The sequence below is a fragment of the Thalassophryne amazonica genome, chromosome 14 (genome assembly GCF_902500255.1).
Source record: "Thalassophryne amazonica chromosome 14, fThaAma1.1, whole genome shotgun sequence".
Lineage (NCBI taxonomy): Eukaryota > Metazoa > Chordata > Actinopteri > Batrachoidiformes > Batrachoididae > Thalassophryne > Thalassophryne amazonica.
The window spans coordinates 82,698,469-82,725,280 of NC_047116.1; the positions used below are offsets into that span (position 1 = coordinate 82,698,469).

The 26,812-nt window shown below is 38.9% G+C and overlaps 1 protein-coding gene across 1 annotated transcript; it reads right to left on the reverse strand.

Moving 5' to 3' along the window:
- Positions 1-1,618: 1,618 nt before the first annotated feature.
- LOC117524949 (transmembrane and death domain protein 1-like) lies at positions 1,619-23,083 on the reverse strand. Its single transcript, XM_034186760.1, has 5 exons — positions 22,807-23,083; positions 11,946-12,215; positions 6,104-6,223; positions 5,083-5,235; positions 1,619-2,161 (listed from the first exon to the last, which is right to left on the reverse strand). Exons 1-5 carry the CDS (start codon positions 22,913-22,915, stop codon positions 1,875-1,877), a joined length of 939 nt encoding a protein of 312 aa, XP_034042651.1. The 5' UTR covers positions 22,916-23,083; the 3' UTR covers positions 1,619-1,874.
- Between the last annotated feature and the right edge of the window lie 3,729 nt (positions 23,084-26,812).

Here is a 26,812-nt window from a genome sequence, read left to right on the forward strand (position 1 = left end):
AGGCATCAACAAACGGGTATCCAATTCAAGAGCTAATAGGAGAAAAAATTAGATTGGACAGATTAGACTGTTTGAAAAATCCATTTATTACTTTACCTATTAAATGATGGGAAAATGGGAAAAAGAGGGGAATTTACATATCTCTGATGAGGAATGGACAACAATCTGTGAGGTACAATGGAAAACTACCAACTCAGTAATCTGGAGAGAGTTTTGTTGGAAAAACTTGGTTAGGTTTTTCAAAACACCGGCACAAAGAAAACACTTCACCAAATCAGCAACCTGTTGGAGGCAATGCGGAGAACAGGAAGCAAACCATTGCCACATCTTCTGGACATGCTCTCTGATTGTTCCATTTTGGACTGATGTTCATAAAATCTTTGAAAAAGTGTTTCACATGGACATACTGTTCCAATTTACATCACTGTACCTAGGTTCCTTGCTAGATGACAATATATCATATAAAAGTAAATACTTATTCCAAATTTTAAGTGCGGCTGCTATGAAAGCAATTACTAGAAAGTGGTTAAACCACAAATACCATCAATAAATGAATGGTTTGATATCATATATGACATTTTCAAACTAGAGAGAATAACATTCAGTATTAGATTACAACGAGACAAGTTTGAAGACCAATGGAAGCGGTGGATTGAGTTTATTACAACCACTAGACCAGATTTTATTTAACTTCTCAGAGATTGTATTTCATTGTTTGTATTTATGGTAATCTTGTATTTACATCATCGGCACACCCTCTGTGTTATATGTTACTTGGAAAATGTTTATTTTTCTGCAAAAATTGAAAATAAAGAATTTCAAAAAAAGAAAGGTGGGGAGTCTGGTTATTGCCATGCAAATGCTCCCCTGAAGCATTTACTCATAATAGTCTGAAGAACCTAAATGACATGGTGAGATGCTGACGAGCTTCACTCGTTCATGTCCGCGACATATGCATATTAATAATAATTTTTTTTTTCTGTCGTTAAAAACACATTTCATAAAATTGGCCTGATCATGAACCCATCCAGGAAAGTATGTCACTTTCAACGAATCAATCAAAATGGCAACTCCAGAGGGAAAAAGCCTAATAAGCTAGAAAAACACTGGTAAAGCAAGAAATCTGCCTATTAATTAGCACACCCCCCCCCCCCCAAAAAAAAAAAAAATATTTCAAATAGAACAGCATGCTCATACAGCAAAAACCTCCACCAACACTAGTTTCTAATTCCACCATTTCTTACCTTGGAAAAAAAAATTCAAGGTCAAAGTCCTGTTAGAAGTGGCTTTTCATAAGCTAAAATATAAAACAAATATATAGATCAAAAGTGCTTTTCAATGTTAAAAAGAATCAAATATCTGCTAAATCCCCAATCCGGATCAGATATGGATCAAACTTAGTTTATTCATTGAGAGTGCCAGTTTGTACGTCATTGTCACAAATAAGAGTGATTGGGGCACTTTTGATTGAGATATAATTTAAAATGTACATCAAATGGGCCTTTCAATATTAAATTCAAATGTCTACAAAATCCACAATCCAGATCAGATCTGGATCAAACTTTGTTAGGTGATAGTGAGTGTCAGTCTGCACCTCACTTTCAAATATGACGTTTGATTAAGATATAATGTAAAATATACATCAAATGGGGTTTTCAATGCTACATTTAAATGGCCACAAAATCTATAATCTCGATCAGATTTGGATCACTACATAAGGAAATATGATGAGGGATTTGAACATAAAAATGACTGATTTCCACACTACACCATCCCCCCATTTGGATGTGTGTACCCTCAAATTACACCAGAAACACTGAAATGTGATCACACATTATTTATTTTCATTGAGCGCTAACATTTTATTATAAAAACTATACCCACAGCATTCCTCTCACATAACCAGCTTTCAGCTGTATGCGCTCATTCTGTGTATTATGGATCCAAATGGGGGTTGAAGTGGACTGGCTGATCAGCTGGGTTCTGTTGGAGAGGTAGCTGATGAAGCAGATGAAGGAGATGGCTACGACCAAGGAACTTCCAAACCCCACCAGCAGTCCGTACAGCAGTGGCAGGAACAAATCCAGAGGACATTTCTGGTACTCGGTGTTTGGAGTCCGCATTATGATCAGATCCAGATCACGCCATGACAGGTCCCTTACTAATCCAGACACAAAGAAAATATGGTTTTGTCAGTTCAGAATTCAACAGACTTAAAATAGTTGTAGATTTCATTTGACAGTGTGGAAGACAACAAAGGAACAAATAACTAAAAGAATGTGCATGACGCAGCTTGTAATGTTCTGATTCTGGCGGTCTGGTGACCAGGCATTGAATGTATGAACATTTACTGTATTTATTGGCTGCATAATAGCATCACTCTGGCAGGGTATTTGTTTCTCTTCCAAAGCCCCATTCAACTGTAGTTGCATGACTTCTAAGTGAGACTACAACAATAAAAAAATTGATATCAACCAATGCAATAACACCTTGATTCAATTTAATATGCGACAATCAAAGTGAAGGAACAGCGTTAGGTTTGAGTCTGCACATGGTTTTAAAGATGATACTGTATTTAAAACAAGTAACACTGATCTACAGCCACAAACCTCTAAGATAAATGTAATCACAGAGAATGAAAATGATGTTTGAGATTGCTGATTGGCTCGAGTTTTTATGATGTGCTACTGGGTCAGCGTATACAACCCTGACATAAGAACTACAGAGGACGCGTGAATTATAAAGGGAAGGGATCTTAATTTAAGTCAGAAGTGGCTAAATACGTCTTTGACTGAATCTAGGAATAAACCTAAGATAAATACGTTCAATGCTGTAGCGTAACAAAGAGCACGTGTTGTTTCTGAAGCACGCAAGTTCTAAAAATTTGGATATCAGTGTCATGTGCATGCTAGTGCACATGCACGCTGTGTTGATTGTAGCCTTTAAATATGAACTTCAAAAAGTACTTGTTTCAAATCATCTGCTGATGAACTGAGGTCTCTTCTAGCACCGTTAGTGATGTCTTCCATTTGATATGGGCTCTTGAACAATGTTCAAAACCTGTTTTGAAGCATTCCGGGACCTTGTTTTGCATCAGCACAACTAATTTGCAGCACTGACAATGTAGAGTGGTAATACCTATACAGAATGTGACATAGGTGCTTTTACTGACATTTGTTACTTTTATTTGTGGAAAAAGACGGAATCCACAGTGTGGATTTTGTTTTACCTTCTTTCACCTGTTATCATCCAACTTCTTTCCCAGAAGGTTAAATTGGAATCAAACGACGCTAGCGGCGAGGCTATAAATTCTCAAATTGCTTCACATATAGATGATAACAAACTTGTTGAAATTTCTTGCTACAGCTGACACAGATCATTTTATGAATCGATCAGACGGTGCATGTACAACGTCATTCATCTGAATGACGTTGAAAACATTCGCTTCTTCGCTCCCAAAACTAACCCAAACCTTGTCTTGCTTGTATTTTTATTTCCTTTCTTGTGTCAAAATGATGGTTCCCATACGGTATGAGTGAATATTACGATACCCACTTATACATTTTGGAGCAAGAAAGGAAACGAGTTCCCACAACATGATTAATTACAAGCACGCACACACCCACACACCCAAAACAGGACACACATTTTGAATCTCAAAGGACTGCGGCAGCATCCTTTGTCAAGTTTCATCTTTAATAAGGTGCCCAGGAGGATTCGGGGTGGAAAAAAGGACAGGTGATAATTACATTTTAAAGTTTCTGGGTGTCCCTATATTATGACAGATACATCAAAAATGTATTTTGAGTGTGCGTGTGCATGGATGCTTTGGATGAAAAAAAAAAAAAAGACAGCAATCCAAAGTCTTGGTAAATTAAAAGACAGCAACTATTCGCGGCGACCCGACCGCCATTTCTTTATTTTAATTTTTTATGTTGAACTGTTCTATGTGAGGTGCCTTGAGATGGCTTTTGTTGTGATTTGGCGCTTCATAAGCCGATTAAATTGAAATTGAATTGAACAACATTTTATTGAGTGTTAAAGTAAATAAATATGAAATTTGTCACTGGATCCTTAAACTTTGGACATAATAAACTCTATATGGTGGATCTTTGATCTCTGGACATAAATACAAATAAACAAAATCTGTAGTTTTTGTTAAAAGTATTTCCTTTCAGACATTTTGGCATGAATGTCTTTCCATATATCTGAGCTGAGCTCTTACAGCTGGCTGTGCTGTATGCCAGTATCAGTTTAATTCATAAAGAACACAGGACGTCTCATTTTGGAAAGAAAAAAAAAACAAAAAACGTTTTAGACGATTGTAGTTTATTTTCTGTTTTACAGCGTTTGGAAAGAGGTGTCATTTTATTTAAAGCAGCAATTTTGTGTCAACGGAACGGAGGACGATTCTCATTTCTTGACTACAACATGACAAGAGTCCCAGTTAGTGACTTTAATCCACACAAAAGCGACTCACGATATTTTAATGGCTTTGAGAGGAGTTAAGAAGCGGACTTACCGCTTCTCAAGAGCAGCGAATCAAAGAACCACAAGCCAGTGGTTCGAAGCATTGCTTCAATGGCTCACGCATCAAAGAGGAGTCGCGCTGCAGAAACAGTTGATTACAGAGCCGCTGGAGACCAAACCCTGAATATCCGTAAGACTTTATTCGTATATCCGTATGACTCTGATACTCGGAAAAATCCATATAATTTACAAACAATCCGTATAGGTTGACATGTATGGATTTGAGGAAATAAAAATTAATGTTTTGCTAGTTCTTTTAGACGGCGAGATTTTGACTTCATATTATAACTTCTTTGTGAATTGATCACAAATATTTTACTGATCAAAATGAGCTTTTGATCAAATCTTGAGCCACACTGGCAGCTGACATGTTAAACATGATTTTTTAAGCTATTTTTTTACTTTTACCTTGACCAATTTGCACCACAAGTTAATGATCTGCAGACACTAACCCGGGTAATATCCCAACCAAGGTTGGTGAAAATCCATCATGCCATTGTTTAGTTATTTTGTTCGCACACAGACACACACACATGGTTACAGTGACTATACCTTGTCTTTTAAACATCTTCAGCTGCCCATGCTGGTGCTCCTTCTTCTCTTCCTTTGCCTTTGGGATCTCGCGAGAGCTCACAAATCTGTGATAGTCTTCAACGTAGCGCTTCAGGGCCTGGATCTTATCCTGGTTAATGTTCTTCCCCACTTCTATAACAAGAACAATCAGAGAGATTGTCTCTGTGCCAAAAGTGAATGAATTTGTTTCTATAGTAGTTTGTCAATGCAAATATAATTGTTGTTTTATTTCCTTGAGTGTAATTAATTCTGGCAGTAGACTAGAGCTGAAACAACTAATCGAGTTAATCAATTAAAATCTATTATTAAAATAGTTGTCAACTAATTTAGTCATCGATTAGTTGCTAAATAACTTAAATCTTGAACCAATGAAGGAGTGCTTCGAGCTGCTGCTTTGTTGGTTTCATTTGTTTTATTTCACTTTATCTTAATTTTTTCCCACTAAAACCCTAAAGAGCATATGTCTGTGAGGAATATTTACATTTTTATGTTAAACTGACCTGTTATGGTCTTCTGAAAGAGTTGATAGATGTATTTTATGCTAACGCCGATGCTAATGCATTAGCATGTCTATGGCATTTTCAGTGTTAAAGTTAGCATTAAGCTGCTGGCATTTCAGCGTGTTTGTGCATTTGTTTTCTGTATAATAACTAATGGCTCAGGATTTGTTGTCATAAAAGAGTCAAATGTATTACAAATTCTAATATTTTTTAATATATTTTATTTATATATTAATTTGCAGTAAAACAAAGTTATTTAGCAACTAATCGATGACTAAATTAGTTGACAACTATTTTAATAATCAATTTTAATCGATTAACTCGATTACTTGTTTCAGCTCTAATCAAAAACACTGCACTGTGCACACAGCGTGATCCGTTGTAATTTGAAAGCACTGCATTAGAACCGCTATAAAAAAAAAAATCTATTTTAAACAGAACTGTTGAATGTCACAGAAAACCAACATTATTTGCTCTGTATGTTTCTCGTTGTGTCTTACCGGAAGCGATGTCTGTTCTCCCGATGTGGTGCAGGGCACGAGAAAGCCTGTCGAAGTAAATCTGCTCACCGTACCTCAGCAGCCATTCTGTTAGGGTCACCCGGCACTCGACTTCAGGATCTAGTAAACACAAAACATGTCACTCAGTCCACACTGTACTGCACATTTGGAAAAGAAATTCATAGCAGGCTTCAGTCATGCCCCTTGACAGCTCATATTTTGCTTCTTATTTCTGTAATTTAGCAGAATTTTCTTCAATTCTTTATATATAAAGTATGAATAGGCAGACATTTGTGAACTTTAACCCCCTTAGTTATGGATGACAGAGGAGAACCAAACAGAAGACTTATTATGCACTTGTTTGAAATCTGAGTTTCCCACAAGCATGAAAAAGCAAAAACTGTTGCAGCACAAATCTAACACAATCACAGGCCAGCCCAAATTGTTGGGCGCGGCTTGAGGATGGTGTCATTTGCTCCAGCATTTTTTTTAATGATGAAGCCAGAATAAACATATATTTAGGCCATATTCATTAGTGTAGTCAGATGATAAGCATTGCAAAATTACCCCAAGATCAACCTTCATAAAAGCCCAGATTATGAGCAATAAAAGTAGTTGTTTTTGACTTTTCCCAATTTGCTCATGGTTGCCACAGTAGTTTTGATGTGGCACAATTTCTCCTCCAGATCTTGACATATGCTGTGTTCAGAACCCTCAGAAGCTCGGAAAGCCCAGACATAAAATCCCCTACTTCCAGAAAAAGTGAAATCATGCGATTTCCTCAGAGACACATATGGATCAACTACTTAGCCTATCACAGTAGAGCTAGGCTAACATTATCTTTTGGGCTAAATGAATTCGCCACTGACATTTTTTTTGCTGATGTGTGGTGCTGGAAATGTAACTAACGGCACATGGAATGTGAAAATATTATATAGTAGTGTTGAGAATAATAGTAGTGCTATGTGACTAAAAAGATTAATCCAGGTTTTGAGTATATTTCTTATTGTTACATGGGAAACAAGGTACCAGTAGATTCAGTAGATTCTCACAAATCCAACAAGACCAAGCATTCATGATATACACACTCTTAAAGCTATGAAATTGGGTTATTAGTAAAAAAAAGTAGAAAAGGGGGTGTTCACAATAATAGTAGCATCTGCTGTTGACACTACAGACTCAAAACTATTATGTTCAAACTGCTTTTTTAGCAATCCTGTGAATCACTAGACTAGTATTTAGTTGTATAACCACAGTTTTTCATAATTTCTTCACATCTGCGAGACATTAATTTTGTTGGTTTGAAACCAAGATTTTGCTCATTTACTAGTGTACTTGGGGTCATTGTCTTGTTGAAACACCCATTTCAAGGGCATGTCCTCTTTAGCATAAGGCAACATGACCTCTTCAAGTATTTTGACATATCCAAACTGATCCATGATACCTGGTATGTGATATATAGGCCCAACACCATAGTAGAAGAAACATGCCCATATCATGATGCTTGCACCACCATGCTTCACTGTCTTCACTGTGAACTGTGGCTTGAAATCAGAGTTTGGGGGTCATCTCACAAACTGTCTGCGGCCCTTGGACCCAAAAAGAACAATTTTACTCTCATCAGTCCACAAAATATTCCTCCATTTCTCTTTAGGCCAGTTGATGTGTTCTTTGGCAAATTGTAACCTCTTCTGCACATGTCTTTTATTTAACAGAGGGACTTTGCGGGGGATTCTTGCAAATAAATTAGCTTCACACAGGCATCTTCTAACTGTCACAGCACTTACAGGTAACTCCAGACTGTCTTTGATCATCCTGGAGCTGATCAGTGGGTGAGCCTTTGCCATTCTGGTTATTCTTCTATCCATTTTGATGGTTGTTTTCCGTTTTCTTCCACGCGTCTCTGGTTTTTTTGTCCAATTTAAAGCATTGGAGATCAATGTACATGAACAGCTTATAATTTTTTGCACCTGCGTATAGGTTTTCCCCTCTCCAAACAACTTTTTAATCAAACTACGCTGTTCTTCTGAACAATGTCTTGGACGTCCCATTTTCCTCAGGCTTTCAAAGAGAAAAGCATGTTCAACAGGTGCTGGCTTCATCCTTACACAGGGGACACCTGATTCACACCTGTTTGTTCCTCAAAATTGACGAAATCACTGACTGAATGCCACACTACTATTATTGTGAACACCCCCTTTTCTACTTTTTTTTTTACTAATAGCCCAATTTCATAGCCTTAAGAGTGTGCATATCATGAACGCTTGGTCTTGTTGGATTTGTGAGAATCTACTGAATCTACTCGCACCTTGTTTCCCATATAACAATAAGAAATATACTCAAAACATGGATTAATCTTTTTAGTCACATAGCACTACTATTATTCTGAACACTACTGTATATAGCAGTAATGCATTTTCAACATTAGTAACATTGTTGCCTCACTAGTCGCAAATGCGGCTCCCGTGACTGTGATGTCAAGCCAAATATCTCTGGTTCCTCAATTTACTCACATATTTTGAGTGAAAATTCCAGCCCGACAGAAAGTTCAAGGCTAGAGGTTGGAATTTCTATATATGCACATCAGCTGGTAGGAAAACATACATTTTAAGCTAACCATCATGCTAACAGCTCGGGCAGTGCTTTGCTAATATACATGTGCAAGAGCAGGCATGGCATAATACTAGCTCAACTCAACCTTTATTTCTAAAGCACGTTTAAAACAACGACAGTCTACCAAAGTGTTAAAAATGGTCACCAAGTTACCAGTTTAATATATATATATATATATATATATACAAGGTCTGTGATAAAAGTAACGGACCTTATTATTTTTTTCAAAAAACATATGGATTTGAATCACGTGTGATTACATCAGACATGCTTAAACCCTCGTGGGCATGTGAGAGTTTTTTCACACCTGTCGGCTACGTCATTCGCCTGTGGGCAGTCTTTGAGTGAGGAGTCGCCCACCCTCTCGTCGTTTTTTCATTGTTTAGGAATGGCTCAGAGACTGCTGCTTTGTTTGATCAAAAAAATTTTTTCAAAAACTGTAAGGCACAACTGAGTGGACACCATTCGATAAATTCAGCTGGTTTTCGGTAAAAATTTTAACGGCTGATGAGAGATTTTGGTCTGGTAGTGTCGCTTTAAGGACGGCCCATGGCGCCTGATGGCGATCTGTGCTTCGAGGCGGCAGTGTCTCGCCGTTTCAAGTTGAAAACTTCCACATTTCAGGCTCTATTGATCCAGTAAGTCGTCAGAGAACAGAGAACTTTCAGAAGAAGTCGGCATGAGGAGTTTATTTGGACATTCCATTGTTAACGGACATTTTGTAATGAAAGAACGTGTGGGCAGAGTCGCATGTCGGGCCGGACACGACCGCGGGGGGTCGCAACAGGAAAAACACAGTTACTCACTTGTTGAAAGCCATCAAAAGCCGCCTGAATTTTACAAATGGTTTTCAACACGAAGGTGTTTTTCCTGTCGCGGCGCACACAGATTCGCCGAGTCGTCACGGAAACGACTCTGCAAACTTACAGACAGAAACACCCCATAATCTCTCATCAGCCGTTAAACTTTTCACCGAAAACCAGCTTAATTTCTTGAATAGTGTCCACTCGGATATCCCTCACAGGTCCAGAAAAAATGTTGATAAAGCAACGCGCGCCGTCCGCAGCGGCTATTCAGACAAAGAGATTCCGACGGGTGGGGTGGAGCACTCCTCACTCGAGGCCTGCCCACAGGCGAATGACGTCACCGACGCGTGAAAAAACTCACGCATGCGCACGAGGGTTCAAGCTTGTCTGACGTAAAAACATATGAATCAAATCCATTTATTTTTTGAAAAAAATAAAAAGGACCGCTTTTTTCATCACAGACCTCGTGTGTATATATAGTGTCCATATATATATATATACACTCAACAAAAATATAAACGCAACACTTTTGGTTTTGCTCCCATTTTGTATGAGATGAACTCAAAGATCTAAAACTTTTTCCACATACACAATATCACCATTTCCCTCAAATATTATTCACAAACCAGTCTAAATCTGTGATAGTGAGCACTTCTCCTTTGCTGAGATAATCCATCCCACCTCACAGGTGTGCCATACCAAGATGCTGATTAGACACCATGATTAGTGCACAGGTGTGCCTTAGACTGCCCACAATAAAAGGCCACTCTGAAAGTTGCAGTTTTGTTTTATTGTGGGGGGGAGATACCAGTCAGTATCTGGTGTGACCACCATTTGCCTCATGCAGTGCAGCACATCCCCTTTGCATAGAGTTGATCAGGTTGTCAGTTGTGGCCTGTGGAATGTTGGTCCACTCCTCTTCAATGACTGTGCAAAGTTGCTGGATATTGGCAGGAACTGGTACACGCTGTCGTATACGCCGGTCCAGAGCATCCTAAACATGCTCAATGGGTGACATGTCCGGTGAGTATGCCGGCCATGCAAGAACTGGGACATTTTCAGCTTCCACGAATTGTGTACAGATCCTTGCAACATGGGGCCGTGCATTATCCTGCTGCAACATGAGGTGATGTTCTTGGATGTATGGCACAACAATGGGCCTCAGGATCTCGTCACGGTATCTCTCTGCATTCAAAATGCCATCAATAAAATGCACCTGTGTTCTTCGTCCATAACAGACGCCTGCCCATACCATAACCTCACCACCACCATGGGCCACTCGATCCACAACATTGACATCAGAAAACCGCTCACCCACATGACGCCACACACGCTGTCTGCCATCTGCCCTGGACAGTGTGAACCGGGATTCATCCGTGAAGAGAACACCTCTCCAACGTGCCAAATGCCAGCGAATGTGAGCATTTGCCCACTCAAGTCGGTTACGATGACGAACTGGAGTCAGGTCGAGACCCCGATGAGGACGACGAGCATGCAGATGAGCTTCCCTGAGACGGTTTCTGACAGTTTGTGCAGAAATTCTTTGGTTATGCAAACCGATTGTTTCAGCAGCTGTCCGAGTGGCTGGTCTCAGACGATCTTGGAGGTGAACATGCTGGATGTGGAGGTCCTGAGCTAGTGTGGTTACACGTGGTCTGCGGTTGTGAGGCTGGTTGGATGTACTGCCAAATTCTCTGAAACGCCTTTGGAGACAGCTTATGGTAGAGAAATGAACATTCAATACACGAGCAACAGCTCTGGTTGACATTCCTGCTGTCAGCATGCCAATTGCACATTCCCTCAAATTTTGCGACATCTGTGGCATTGTGCTGTGTGATAAAACTGCACCTTTCAGAGTGGCCTTTTATTGTAGACAGTCTAAGGCACACCTGTGCACTAATCATGGTGTCTAATCAGCATCTTGATATGGCACACCTGTGAGGTGGGATGGATTATCTCAGCAAAGGAGAAGTGCTCACTATCACAGATTTAGACTGGTTTGTGAACAATATTTGAGGGAAATGGTGATATTGTGTATGTGGAAGAAGTTTTAGATCTTTGAGTTCATCTCATACAGAATGGGAGCAAAACCAAAAGTGTTGCGTTTATATTTTTGTTGAGTATATGAACCACAATATTTAAGAGCTTCATGAGCATTTATAATGTCACCATAAGTTGGATAAGAGGTTGAATTTACTCTATGGGACATGTTACTTATGTGGTTACAGTGATATTAGCTTAACTCAGCAACTGGTTTTCTTGTTAAAACGATGGGAAACATAACCCAAGTATGTAATAGCACATCCACTTTTTGCATGTAAAATTAATATAATCTCCTACAAACTATTCCTTGGTTCTGAATATTTTGGTCTAAAGTCTAAAAGGATTCAGGATGATGTGAGCTTTTGGCAAATATAATGTACCGGTATCCACAGAAGAAGCAGTTCTTTTGGTTCGATGCTGGCTGGTGGGTGGATTTGTAGTTGTAGATGCTGAAGCACCCACAGCCGATGAGATGTCCCTCTTGCCTCGAGACGATAAACCAAGAGGATTACTTTCAGCGGAGAGTTTATTAATCCTCTGGATGATGTCTTCCTCTGGATTTGAGAGGATAGCCAGGAGGTTCTCACACTCACTGATGGTCAGCATGTCCACTAATAGCTCCAGCTGATGGGGACCCATGTTCTCTAACACTGAAAAAGAAGAAGAAAAACTATTTTTAAAAAGTGTACAGAGCCAGTTTAATAGGAAAGGCACCAGATTCAGCCATGTGATCTGTACACTAATGTGACCTCGGCTAATGAAGCTTACGGCTGATCTGACACAACTCTACTGCAGCATGGTTGTTCTCTCAATTAGCAAGGCTTGCTTGCATGGTGTCAAACTGTCACATTACCCTCCTTTGGTTGCAGAGAACAGATACTGAATAATGAACATTTCCCAACACTCAGAACAGAGAAGCCAGAAAGTTCTGGCTCACTTTGACTTTCTTCAAATGAACCCATATTTTAATGATTGCTAAAGTTGTAAATTAAGATGCTCTCACCGGTGTCCTCTGCTCGAGTTGAAATACAAGTAAGATGAAAGCACACATTATCAAGACTGTCATTATCCAGAAGTCTGAAGGACCTAAATGACATGGTGAGATGCTGAAGAGCTTTGCTCCTCATGTCCGCAACATATACATATTACCTGCTCTGAGCTTGATTTGGCACAGGTTTTATGTCACATTACCCACCATCCCTGGTTCTCAAGACCAGGCACCTAAGTGGCTCTACTCTACTCTTTACTACTCTTCTATTTCACTCTTCCTTTTTAGATATACCTTAGTATACTAGCATAGTTCCACCTTAGACTTGGAATATAATATATAACTTACTGAATTTTCATGAAGAACAGACAAGCACACTGACTGGTACGGGGCATAATGTAGTTAGACTGTCACATTGGAAAGCCAATCAGATTTGTAGTTTGCAATAGTGGGCTGCTAGCTAGCGTGTATCTACATCAGCAGTATGGGTGGTCAGAGAGCCAGTTAGCTAGCTAAAAACAAGGCTAACGCATAAAGTAGCCTTTAAGTTCAGGTTCTAATTGAACATGAACATGAAATACCACAAAAAGAAGGCCAAGTTTCTTTCTTGGCCTTCTTTTTGTGGGCGTTTATTTATTTATATATTTTTGGTCCATTTTTTCTTTTCTCCTTAGCTCTGTTTTTTTTTTTTTTTAAACACAGAGCGGCTGGAGGGGTTAAAAACAGATTCGGTGGTGAACGTAATGGGCAGCTGTGTAATGCACAATGTTGTCAGTGGACGTTTTATGAAAAAAGAAAGGACAACAGACTGTTTTCAAATGAGGAGCAGCTTTCTTATGTTGAAATGATTCTTATGTGTGATTTCTTGCTGCTTTTTATTAGAGCCCAACCGATATATCGGCTGGCCGATATTATCGGCCGATATAAGCCCTTTTCAAAGTACTCACTATCGGTCAAAATTTTGCCGATAGAACGCCGATAATTTCTCATAAACAGAACAGTTAATGAAATAATGTTTGTGTCGGCAATGTAAAATGTCCTTGCACCGTTTGTCCAGTAGATGGAGCTCTGACTCCATTCAACTGAGAGCTGCTTACACCCCTGCTTAAATGTGTTCATCGCCGGCCCCCGTAGTTCGCTGTTACACTGCACTGATTGGCTGACAAAAGCATACAAGGGTGATTCTTAGACTACGGGCACTTATTATGTCCTTTGATCATATTGTATGAAAAACAGAAAAAAGGGGAAATTTCACACTTTTATAGTTATCTTTACAATGAAAGTGTGTTAAGAAATTTGTTCTAGTAGTCTATGATGACTTTTTCACCTTTTTTCAGCATCATTATATGCAAATATTGCCGTTTTGTGCTTGTCCCACATCCAGACTTTTGATCTTCAATGATAAAAATGAATGGTAAAGAAACATTTTTTCTAATGTTTTAAAATATCTCTGAATAAAATATCAGTAAAATAATCAAAATAGAATTGGGGTATTCAATGTCATACAACTGTTGTGATTTTTCCCACACTATTGCTGTAATTTCTACCACAACACTGTAATGTCCCTTTAAACATTTGTATGAAAGATTGGTTGGGTAGTTTCTATGGAGATAAACAGCGACATCAGAGCACATGTATATAGCGCCAAATCACAACAAACAGTTGCCCCAAGGCGCTTTATATTGTAAGGCAATGGTGTGGTGGAAATTACATTTACAAGGCCAATAGTGCCCGTAGTTAAAGAATCACCCACAACTAAGTTTAGAAGGATCTATACCCTTATCCTGAACCTATATCTAAGTTGCAGCAACAAGAGGTACAAGATCAGATGTATTTCACAACTCTTTTTAAGGATATGTATTTGCTAATTTCACAAAGGTTTAATTCTTGATGGCATTTTTTGAACTTCAAAATTCTTCTCTGTTATAAAGTTAATCAATATGAGGACAAAGCTTCAGCTTTTAGCTCATAGCTTTTTTGTTAAGGGTCCAAAAAAGAACATTTTATTCATTTAAAAAAAAAAAAAATATCGGCTGATTTATTGGCTATCGGCAAATTAGCTGATTTATCAATTATCAGCATTTTTTTCATCCAAATATCGTTATCGTTATCGGCCTCAAAAAATCCATATCGGTCGGGCTCTACTTTTAATTGCTCGTCTCAGACCACAGCTGCTGGGGTGAATGACGTCTGTGTCATTGTGTCATGTGGCTCTGTTTAACAGGTGTATTATGTCCAGCTTACCTGACAGCATCATGAAAATGTCACACATTTTGTGGCAGTATCATGAAAAAAAAGAGTGAGACTGGGCTGTTTTTTCATGCCTCCATCACGAAATGTGTCACATTTTCATGACACGGTCAAGTTTCAGTCATTATTTTTAACTCTAATCCGAACCACAGAGGCCTGCTGTGTCAAATTTTGTGATACAGTCACAAAATAATTTCACAAACTCATTAAATCATTTTTCATGACACCATTACAAATGTGGGGTGGAGATTGGAGAAAAAAAAATACATGAGACTGGGCTGATCCAGCAGTATGGCTGGAACCCCCTGCCCCACCACACACACACACACACACACACACACTGCAACTTGCATACTCTACCATGTCCACATTACTAAATATAAAATTCCATTGCAATAACACACCTGCCCAGCGACAATATTCCTCCAAATTATTTACATTTACATCCAACTGATTTCACATCAGTTTGGGACATTTGCATGATGTCAATAAATTATACATTTGGAACCTGATTTACTAAAGGTTTGTGTGAGGTAAAGTGTGCACAAACACCACTGCACACTCACAAATACGAACAACTGCATACTTGGTAAAAACAGGGCACAATGAGGACAGTGCCTATCAAGTGCAAAAAATAGCACAGATTTTCAAATTAGCCCATTTGCAATCATGCAAATGCAATTTGGGATTTGTCCACCTGAGTGTACTTAATATGCTAAAATTAGTTACTTAGTTAAAATTAACATTAGTATAATTATATTCAATATATATATATATATATATAATTTAGGGTGTCCCAAAAAATGCCAACTTTAAAAAATTTCGAGTCTCACCCACCAAAATTGTTTGCCAATCAGAAATTATTTAGAGGTGGCTCAAGGTCACCAAACATTCTAAATCTACCTGCGACAATCGGCATTGGTGCAATATTTGAAATGTCATATCTCAGCCACTGTTAGAACTATTAGATAACTACTTTTCATTTGTGTACAATTTCCTTTGGTAATTTAGAAATTGATGGTTCGTGCCATTCTCCTACAAAAATAGCAAAGAAATGGTAAAACCTGGTTTGGCAGTTTTTTGCAGATCTGAAACCTGGAAGACTGGGAAGTGAAAGAAAACTATAGCACTGTATGGACACTCAGCAGTTTTGGTCTCTCTAAACACTAGAAACATTGATATATTCCATATGAAAGCATCATAGTAACATATTACATACCTTTAACCAGCAGCTGATTTTCAGTATTCACATAAGTATTTTCATTGCACTAATTATACAGAAATGATAAAAATGGCTCAAACAGAGTGTTTTTTTTTTTACATTTATGATTAATCTGTAAGCACTTGCAGAATGCAGTTATCAACAAAGTACCAAAAAATATTAAACAAAGCCATAAAGGCAAAATAAAAAGTAAGTAAACACAGTATTGTAAATATAACATGTAAATAAATTGTCTAACTGACCAATATCATAGGCTGACTGTGAAGCCCAGCTTCTGCACAAATTGGGTTTGGAGCCAAGTTTGGACCTGTGTAGTCACTGCAGTAAACACTGAGCACCCAATCTGCTGCTATAATTTCTAAATTACCAAAATAAACTGTACACATCTGAAAAGTAGTGATCTAATAGTTCTAAAACTGGCAAAGATATGACATTTCAATTATTGCACCGATGTCGATTGTTGCAGTTAGATTTTCAGTGTTTGATGAACTTGAGCCACCTCTAAATAATTTCTGATTGGCAAACAATTTTACATGTGAGAATGACTCACCAAAAGGAAACTTTCTGGTGGGTGAGACTCGAAATTTTTTAAAGTTGGCAATTTTTGGGACACCCTAATATATATATATATATATATATATATATATATATATATATATATATATATATATATATGCTCTTACCTGTGTCCTCTGCGAGGACTGAATTCATAAATACAAAGAAGAAGGCACACATTATCCAGATTTTATTGTCAGCTACCTTGGTGTAAACACCACACATGCTTCTCCTGATCAAGTATGTCAAACTCCAAGTCAGAATATTAAAATTTATCTGGCAGGTTGATTGTTTTTTTATTATTATTAAATCCACACAATCAAGCTATGAAAATGATATTGTGCAAAAACATGTTGTGGTTGATCTCCTGAGACAAAGTTGGTGTTGAGCAAAGAGCTCATATGCAAATTTATTGCTCAAAGGTCATAAAGCCACTCACAGTGCACTGCTGTATTGTACTTGACTTTATGACATCGCTCACCGCCCCCTCCCCTACCCACTCATTCCAGTTCAGGGTTATTGTGGGGGGGGGGAGCTGCAATCCATGCACATATTATAATTATAGCTTCTGATGCAGATGGAAAAACATCATAAATGCAGTCCATTTAAAAATAGCAATCTGGGGCTTTCCCACGAGCCCATCCAAAAAAAGTGTAACATGACTTATCTCAATATATAAGTCGGCCTCTACTGGTGGTTGGCTGTCACTGCAGTATTGTATCACTTCCTGTTCCGGAGCACAGCGGTGTTTTGCTGTATCTGTTAGCTGTTTAATCTGCGCAGTTAGATTGATCTAGTTAACTAGATAACGATTTGTTTCATAGTGTAATCTTCACGTGCCTTAACTAAAGCACTCCCTCTGCTGAATCACCTCTAAATTATTTACACATTATTCACTTTGTGTGTTTTTAGGAATCCGCTAGCTTAGCGCAGCTACTAGCTCTTAGCCGGTTTAGCATGGCGGCTTCTCCTGTCTCTCCCGCACTTTTCTGCTCTGGGTGTGAAATGTTTAGTTATTCCTCGGCCTCCTTTAGCAGTAATGGTACTTGTAATAAGTGTAGCTTATTCGTAGCTTTGGAGACCAGGCTTGGCGAATTGGAGACTCGGCTCCGCACCGTGGAAAATTCTACAGCTAGCCAGGCCCCTGTAGTCGGTGCGGACCAAGGTAGCTTAGCCGCCGTTAGTTCCCTTCCAGCAGATCCCGAGCAGCCGGGAAAGCAGGCCGACTGGGTGACTGTGAGGAGGAAGCGTAGCCCTAAACAGAAGCCCCGTGTACACCGCCAACCCGTTCACATTTCTAACCGTTTCTCCCCACTCGGCGACACACCCGCCGAGGATCAAACTCTGGTTATTGGCGACTCTGTTTTGAGAAATGTGAAGTTAGCGACACCGGCAACCGTAGTCAAATGTCTTCCAGGGGCCAGAGCAGGTGACACTGAAGGAAATTTGAAACTGCTGGCTAAGGCTAAGCGTAAATTTGGTAAGATTGTAATTCACGTCAGCAGTAATGACACCCAGTTACGCCAATCGGAGGTCACTAAAATTAACATTGAATCAGTAGGTAACTTTGCAAAAACAATGTCAGACTCTGTAGTTTTCTCTGGGCCCCTCCCCAATCGGACCGGGAGTGACATGTTTAGCCGCATGTTCTCCTTGAATTGCTGGCTGTCTGAGTGGTGTCCAAAAAATGAGGTGGGCTTTATAGATAATTGGCAAAGCTTCTGGGGAAAACCTGGTCTTGTTAGGAGAGAAGGCATCCATCCCACTTTGGATGGAGCAGCTTCTAGAAATCTGGCCAATTTTCTTAAATCCTCCAAACAGTGACTATCCAGGGTTGGGACCAGGAAACAGAGTTGTAGTCTTACACACCTCTCTGCAGCTTCTCTCCCACTGCCATCCCCTCATTACCCCATCCCCGTAGAGATGGTGCCTGCTCCCAGACCACCAATAACCAGCAACAATCTATTTAAGCATAAAAATTCAAAAAGAAAAAATAATATAGCACCTTCAACTGCACCAAAGACTAAAACAGTTAAATGTGGTCTATTAAACATTAGGCCTCTCTCTTCTAAGTCCTTGTTAGTAAATGATATAATAATTGATCAACATATTGATTTATTCTGCCTTACAGAAACCTGGTTACAGCAGGATGAATATGTTAGTTTAAATGAGTCAACACCCCCGAGTCACACTAACTGCCAGAACGCTCGTAGAACAGGCCGAGGCGGAGGATTAGCAGCAATCTTACATTCCAGCTTATTAATTAATCCAAAACCCAGACAGAGCTTTAATTCATTTGAAAGATTGACTCTTAGTCTTGTCCATCCAAATTGGAAGTCCCAAAAACCAGTTTTATTTGTTGTTATCTATCGTCCACCTGGTCGTTACTGTGAGTTTCTCTGTGAATTTTCAGACCTTTTGTCTGACTTAGTGCTTAGCTCAGATAAGATAATTATAGTGGGCAATTTTAACATCCACACAGATGCTGAGAATGACAGCCTCAACACTGCATTTAATCTATTATTAGACTCAATTGGCTTTGCTCAAAATGTAAATGAGTCCACCCACCACTTTAATCATATCTTAGATCTTGTTCTGACTTATGGTATGGAAATTGAAGACTTAACAGGATTCCCTGAAAACTCCCTTCTGTCTGATCATTTCTTAATAACATTTACATTTACTCTGATGGACTACCCAGCAGTGGGGAATAAGTTTCACTACACTAGAAGTCTTTCAGAAAGCGCTGTAACTAGGTTTAAGGATATGATTCCTTCTTTATGCTCTCTAATGCCATATACCAACACAGTGCAGAGTAGCTACCTAAACTCTGTTAGTGAGATAGAGTATCTCGTCAGTAGTTTTACATCCTCATTGAAGACAACTTTGGATGCTGTAGCTCCTCTGAAAAAGAGAGCCTTAAATCAGAAGTGCCTGACTCCGTGGTATAACTCACAAACTCGCAGCTTAAAGCAGATAACCCGTAAGTTGGAGAGGAAATGGCATCTAACTAATTTAGAAGATCTTCACTTAGCCTGGAAAAAGAGTCTGTTGCTCTATTAAAAAAAGCCCTCCGTAAAGCTAGGACATCCTACTACTCATCACTAATTGAAGAAAATAAGAACAACCCCAGGTTTCTTTTCAGCACTGTAGCCAGGCTGACAAAGAGTCAGAGCTCTATTGAGCCGAGTATTCCTTTAACTTTAACTAGTAATGACTTCATGACTTTCTTTGCTAATAAAATGCTAATAAAAGCCAAAATTATCTTTGGCTGCTTTCAGTGATGCCAATATTTGGTTAGACTCTTTCTCTCCGATTGTTCTGTCTGAGTTATTTTCATTAGTTACTTCCTCCAAACCATCAACATGTCTATTAGACCCCATTCCTACCAGGTTGCTCAAGGAAGCCCTACCATTAATTAATGCTTCGATCTTAAATATGATCAATCTATCTTTATTGGTTGGCTATGTACCACAGGCTTTTAAGGTGGCAGTAATTAAACCATTACTTAAAAAGCCATCACTTGACCCAGCTATCTTAGCTAATTATAGGCCAATCTCCAACCTTCCTTTTCTCTCAAAAATTCTTGAAAGGGTAGTTGTAAAACAGCTAACTGATCATCTGCAGAGGAATGGTCTATTTGAAGAGTTTCAGTCAGGTTTTAGAATTCATCATAGTACAGAAACAGCATTAGTGAAGGTTACAAATGATCTTCTTATGGCCTCAGACAGTGGACTCATCTCTGTGCTTGTTCTGTTAGACCTCAGTGCTGCTTTTGATACTGTTGACCATAAAATTTTATTACAGAGATTAGAGCATGCCATAGGTATTAAAGGCACTGCGCTGCGGTGGTTTGAATCATATTTATCTAACAGATTACAATTTGTTCATGTAAACGGGGAATCTTCTTCACAGACTAAGGTTAATTATGGAGTTCCACAAGGTTCTGTGCTAGGACCAATTTTATTCACTTTATACATGTTTCCCTAGGCAGTATTATTAGACAGCATTGCTCAAATTTTCATTGTTATGCAGATGATACCCAGCTTTATCTATCCATGAAGCCAGAGGACACACACCAATTAGCTAAACTGCAGGATTGTCTTACAGACATAAAGACATGGATGACCTCTAATTTCCTGCTTTTAAACTCAGATAAAACTGATGTTATTGTACTTGGCCCCACAAATCTTAGAAACATGGTGTCTAACCAGATCCTTACTCTGGATGGCATTACCCTGACCTCTAGTAATACTGTGAGAAATCTTGGAGTCATTTTTGATCAGGATATGTCATTCAATGCGCATATTAAACAAATATGTAGGACTGCTTTTTTGCATTTGCGCAATATCTCTAAAATTAGAAAGGTCTTGTCTCAGAGTGATGCTGAAAAACGAATTCATGCATTTATTTCCTCTAGGCTGGACTATTGTAATTCATTATTATCAGGTTGTCCTAAAAGTTCCCTGAAAAGCCTTCAGTTAATTCAAAATGCTGCAGCTAGAGTACTGACAGGGACTAGAAGGAGAGAGCATATCTCACCCATATTGGCCTCTCTTCATTGGCTTCCTGTTAATTCTAGAATAGAATTTAAAATTCTTCTTCTTACTTATAAGGTTTTGAATAATCAGGTCCCATCTTATCTTAGGGACCTCATAGTACCATATCACCCCAATAGAGGGCTTCGCTCTCAGACTGCAGGCTTACTTGTAGTTCCTAGGGTTTGTAAGAGTAGAATGGGAGGCAGAGCCTTCAGCTTTCAGGCTCCTCTCCTGTGGAACCAGCTCCCAATTCAGATCAGGGAGACAGACACCCTCTCTACTTTTAAGATTAGGCTTAAAACTTTCCTTTTTGCTAAAGCTTATAGTTAGGGCTGGATCAGGTGACCCTGAACCATCCCTTAGTTATGCTGCTATAGACTTAGACTGCTGGGCGGTTCCCATGATGCACTGAGTGTTTCTTTCTCTTTTTGCTCTGTATGCACCACTCTGCATTTAATCATTAGTGATTGATCTCTGCTCCCCTCCACAGCATGTCTTTTTCCTGGTTCTCTCCCTCAGCCCCAACCAGTCCCAGCAGAAGACTGCCCCTCCCTGAGCCTGGTTCTGCTGGAGGTTTCTTCCTGTTAAAAGGGAGTTTTTCCTTTCCACTGTTGCCAAGTGCTTGCTCACAGGGCGTCGTTTTGACCGTTGGGGTTTTTCCGTAATTATTGTATGGCTTTGCCTTACAATATAAAGCACCTTGGGGCAACTGTTTGTTGTGATTTGGCGCTATATAAATAAAATTGATTTGATTTGAATAGTGGATTTTATGCATTCCCCATGGTCTGTGTATTAATATCTTACAGTCTATAGCACCTTGCTAGGAAATTTAAAAACTGACCCTTGTGTCACATTTTGGTGACCCCTTTTCATAAAATGACTCATTTACATGGTATCAAACTGTTATATTAGCCTGAGTTCCTTCAAATGAATACTTATTTTAATATTTCCTAATTAGATTAGATAGAACTTTATAGGGCAGCGCAGTCTCCTTTGAAACCCCCACGTGACATCGTGGGATTTGACCACATCTGAGGACAGCTGGCATGAACACAGCAGAGAAACCCCCAGGCACAGTGTAGGAGTTACAGCACAAACCATTCAGCACGCCTCAGTAAACTTAAAAGCATACTTGCACCCGCCCAGGTATTAGTCTGTCCCCACAAACAGCGTCAATTCTATCGCAAAAATGGTGTAATCACCGAAGCAGCCACGAAAAGTGGAGTTTTTTGGTTCCCAGTGGAGAAGGGAAGACGAGGAAAATGGGAGAGATTGTGTCGGTAAGTGTTAGCCTGCACAGCTAACGAGAGTACCTGCTTTCTCTCACCTGCACAACTGCCTTGACATATTTCATGTCATAAACAAACCATAACACATGTCCACTTTCCACAGCATCATCACTTTTTCTTTGCATTTTCACTTTGTGTAATTTGCCCAAAAACTCAGAGAAAGTGCGGCGTTTCTGTGCCCAGAAATAGAGAAATTACATCATATGCAGCATATGTTACCCCTTTAGCACCCGCCCTCAAACGAGACTGCGCTGCCCAGTTCATCCCTTGGGAAGAGTCCCTCGGGAAAATTGAGGTTCCAGCAGTATTGTGTAGCAACACACAGGGTAAGAAGCACACAGAGAAAAATAAAAAAATAATTAAAAAAAACAATTATGTAACCGCAGAAGTTCTTACCTGTGTCCTCTGCCAGAGCTGAAGTAAAAAATACAAGGTAGATGAAGGCGCACATAATCCAGACTTTCCTATCAGATGATTTGGTGTAAACACCAAACATGCTGCTCATGATCAAATATTTCACAGCCCAGGCCACAAATACTAAAGTCTAACTTGTAAAGTTAATCCACACAATCCAGCTAAAAAATGATCAAATGTGACCAAATGTGTTGTTCAGGTCAGCCTCCTTACAAACAGCTGCTGTTGAGACAAAAGCACAAAGGCTAGCTAACGTTTGGCTCACACATCATAAAGCCCCTCACAGCGCACTGCTCTGTTGTGGTCTGTTGTCGTCTTTGTGACGTCACGGAATGGGCGCGAAGAATTTCAGACGGGGTGGGGCGACGTGGTGGCGTATTTACGTCAGCGTCGTACGTTGACGTAAGTACGTCGATATACGTAACGTCGATGTGCCACAAGATGGCTGCCTGTAGTAAGAGCGTTGACTGGTGATCAAGCAGCTAAAACAGAGATTAAAAAATAAATAAAAGCTTGTCCACGGTCTTCTCAAGTGTGGGAGTATTTTAAGAAGACACCGAATAACATGGTGTTTTTCAAAGTCTGCACGTTAGAAATGGCTTGTCGCTGCAGTGCTACCGTCACGCTGTCGTACTGTATAGCTGAAACGTCCCATTACGGAACAAAACTGCGTCTTAGTCGTGTATAAACTTTGTCCCCGTGTTTGTTAAGGTTCTTAAAACTAACGTTACATCGCTTCAATTCATCCATATTTGAGCGCGGTCCCCGTCGATGACGCTTTTATTTTTAAAAACGTGACTTGTGTATGTGAGTTGAGAATATGTGACGAAGCTAATTACAAAAGTTGACGTTTTTATACGATTTGGTTAAGATTTCACGGATGGGATGTGCGCCGAATAGTGACGCTGCCAAAGATGATTTTAAATCTGTGCAGAATGATGTTTTATGATATGACGTAATTTGCGCAAAATCAAATAAAATTACAATTGACAAAATATTGAAGGCAGTCTGGGTTAAGCGCGTTAACAGTGAAAGTACATCAAAAACCTCTTACCGAGCGAGGAACTTCATCCAGCACGACAAACTAAATGTTAATCCATTTCAAAAACGCTTCATGAAAAAAGAAAGTTCACATTTATACACCTTCTCACGGTAAGACGAAGAGGAAAAACTCTGCTCCCTCGATGAACAATTGAAAATAAAGTTTTGAGTTTAATAAAGCTACTGTATGTATGTAAGCTGTGTCCATTCAATATTAATGTATTTTTAACGTTTTAAAGATTATTTATGACCTATATAACATCAAATCTTTGAAACATAACACCACATATTTTACTGTCAGATGTTTTGTTGTGTTCATAGATTTAAGGTTACACTTTTGTTATTACTAAAAATGACTTGAATTATTTATTAATTAAAAATTATTTATTTTACTGCATGATTGCTAAATCCAGCACTACAGTACTTACTGTGAAAGACACATTACCAGGAAAGACTGGGCTTTTTTTTACATTTATTTTCTTATTTTTGGTAGAATAATGTCCAGCGGTGCATACTGTACCATATATTTTTTGATATGAGAAAAGTAACCTCAATAAAATATTGTGATGTAAATGACAAGTTGTTAGAATGTCATGTCGGTAAATTAAGTATTATATTACTCAAGTAATGAAAATAATATATTACAGGATCATAAAATCATAAAAAAATCTTTAGGTGCAGATTCCTGCCCAGTTAGTTACTTTGTTTCCATAAGCAGTTTTGATGGCCCAATCCACTCCCACTACAATTCAGGGCACTTAATTCATTCAATCAATCATTGATTTTTTTTTTTTTTTAACCCACTTATTCCAGTTGAGTCATGGGGTGTTGGTGCTGGAGTCCATGAACTTAATTTATTATCAAAATGTTTATGCTTTACATGAAGGCATTCTACTCCTCCCAAAATGTGTGGAAAAATGTGACATTGAGATGCAGTAAAACTCGTCTAAACTGTGGTATCATCCGGATAGTCGCACTCTGTGGAAAAAAGCAAAAGTCCCAATTCATTTGTATGGTTTTCCATGTAATAAACACCATATGCAGTTCTGTGTATCACCCCTTCAGCTTTTACATGCTTTAAATTTTTTTTAGAACATCAAAAAAACAAAACAAAAATTGAGGCTTGTTATGTTAAAATTTCGAAAATTCTGCGCTTTAAATTCACAGTGAAAAGTAATCTATACATCATGAATCATGAATTAAAAGAAAAAAAATCTATGGTAGACGAAGGCACAAACTGGAAATCACACACAAAAAAAATCTCCCCAGTGGGGAAAAAGTCATAAACCGTTGTCGTTAAAAGCCACAAACCTACGGTACACGAACATAGACATTATAGACAGTGCATTGGTTGCTGAGACCATGGAAATAGACTGGAATGTACAACCCCTGGCAAAAATTATGGAATCACCGGCCTCGGAGGATGTTCATTCAGTTGTTTAATTTTGTAGAAAAAAAGCAGATCACAGACATGACACAAAACTAAAGTCATTTCAAATGGCAACTTTCTGGCTTTAAGAAACACTATAAGAAATCAAGAAAAAAAGATTGTGGCAGTCAGTAACGGTTACTTTTTTAGACCAAGCAGAGGAAAAAAATATGGAACCACTCAATTCTGAGGAAAAAATTATGGAATCACCCTGTAAATTTTCATCCCCAAAACTAACACCTGCATCATATCAGATCTGCTCATTAGTCTGCATCTAAAAAGGAGTGAACACACCTTGGAGAGCTGTTGCACCAAGTGGACTGACATGAATCATGGCTCCAACACGAGAGATGTCAATTGAAACAAAGGAGAGGATTATCAAACTCTTAAAAGAGTAAATCATCACGCAATGTTGCAAAAGATGTTGGTTGTTCACAGTCAGCTGTGTCTAAACTCTGGACCAAATACAAACAACATGGGAAGGTTGTTAAAGGCAAACATACTGGTAGACCAAGGAAGACATCAAAGCGTCAAGACAGAAAACTTCAAGCAATATGTCTCAAAAATCGAAAATGCACAACAAAACAAATGAGGAACGAATGGGAGGAAACTGGAGTCAACGTCTGTGACCGAACTGTAAGAAACCGCCTAAAGGAAATGGGATTTACATACAGAAAAGCTAAACGAAAGGCATCATTAACACCTAAACAGAAAAAAACAAGGTTACAATGGGCTAAGGAAAAGCAATTGTGGACTGTGGATGACTGGATGAAAGTCATATTCAGTGATGAATCTCGAATCTGCATTGGGCAAGGTGATGATGCTGGAACTTTTGTTTGGTGCCTTTCCAGTGAGATTTATAAAGATGACTGCCTGAAGAGAACATGTAAATTTCCACAGTCATTGATGATATGGGGCTGCATGTCAGGTAAAGGCACTGGGGAGATGGCTGTCATTACATCATCAATAAATGCACAAGTTTATGTTGATATTTTGGACAATTGAAAGGATGTTTGGGGATGATGAAATCATTTTTCAAGATGATAATGCATCTTGCCATAGAGCAAAAACTGCAAAAACATTCCTTGCAAAAAGACACATAGGTTCAATGTCAATGAGCAGATCTGATTTGATGCAGGTGTTAATTTGGGGGATGAAAATTTACAGGGTGATTCCATAATTTTTTCCTCAGAATTGAGTGATTCCATATTTTTTCCCTCTGCTTGGTCTAAAAACGTAACCGTTACTGACTGCCACAATCTTTTTTTCTTGATTTCTTATAGTGTTTCTTAAAGCCAGAAAGTTGCCATTTGAAATGACTTTAGTTTTGTGTCATGTCTGTGATCTGCTTTTTTTCTACAAAATCAAACAACTGAATGAACATCCTCTGAGGCCAGTGATTCCATAATTTTTGCCAGGGGTTGTACGTCACGTGACTCGCGGCGTGCTGCACGGCGGCCATTACTAAGGTTGGAGAGAGCACCTTGAGCCAGTTAAACAGAAGCGAAATGAGGGGAA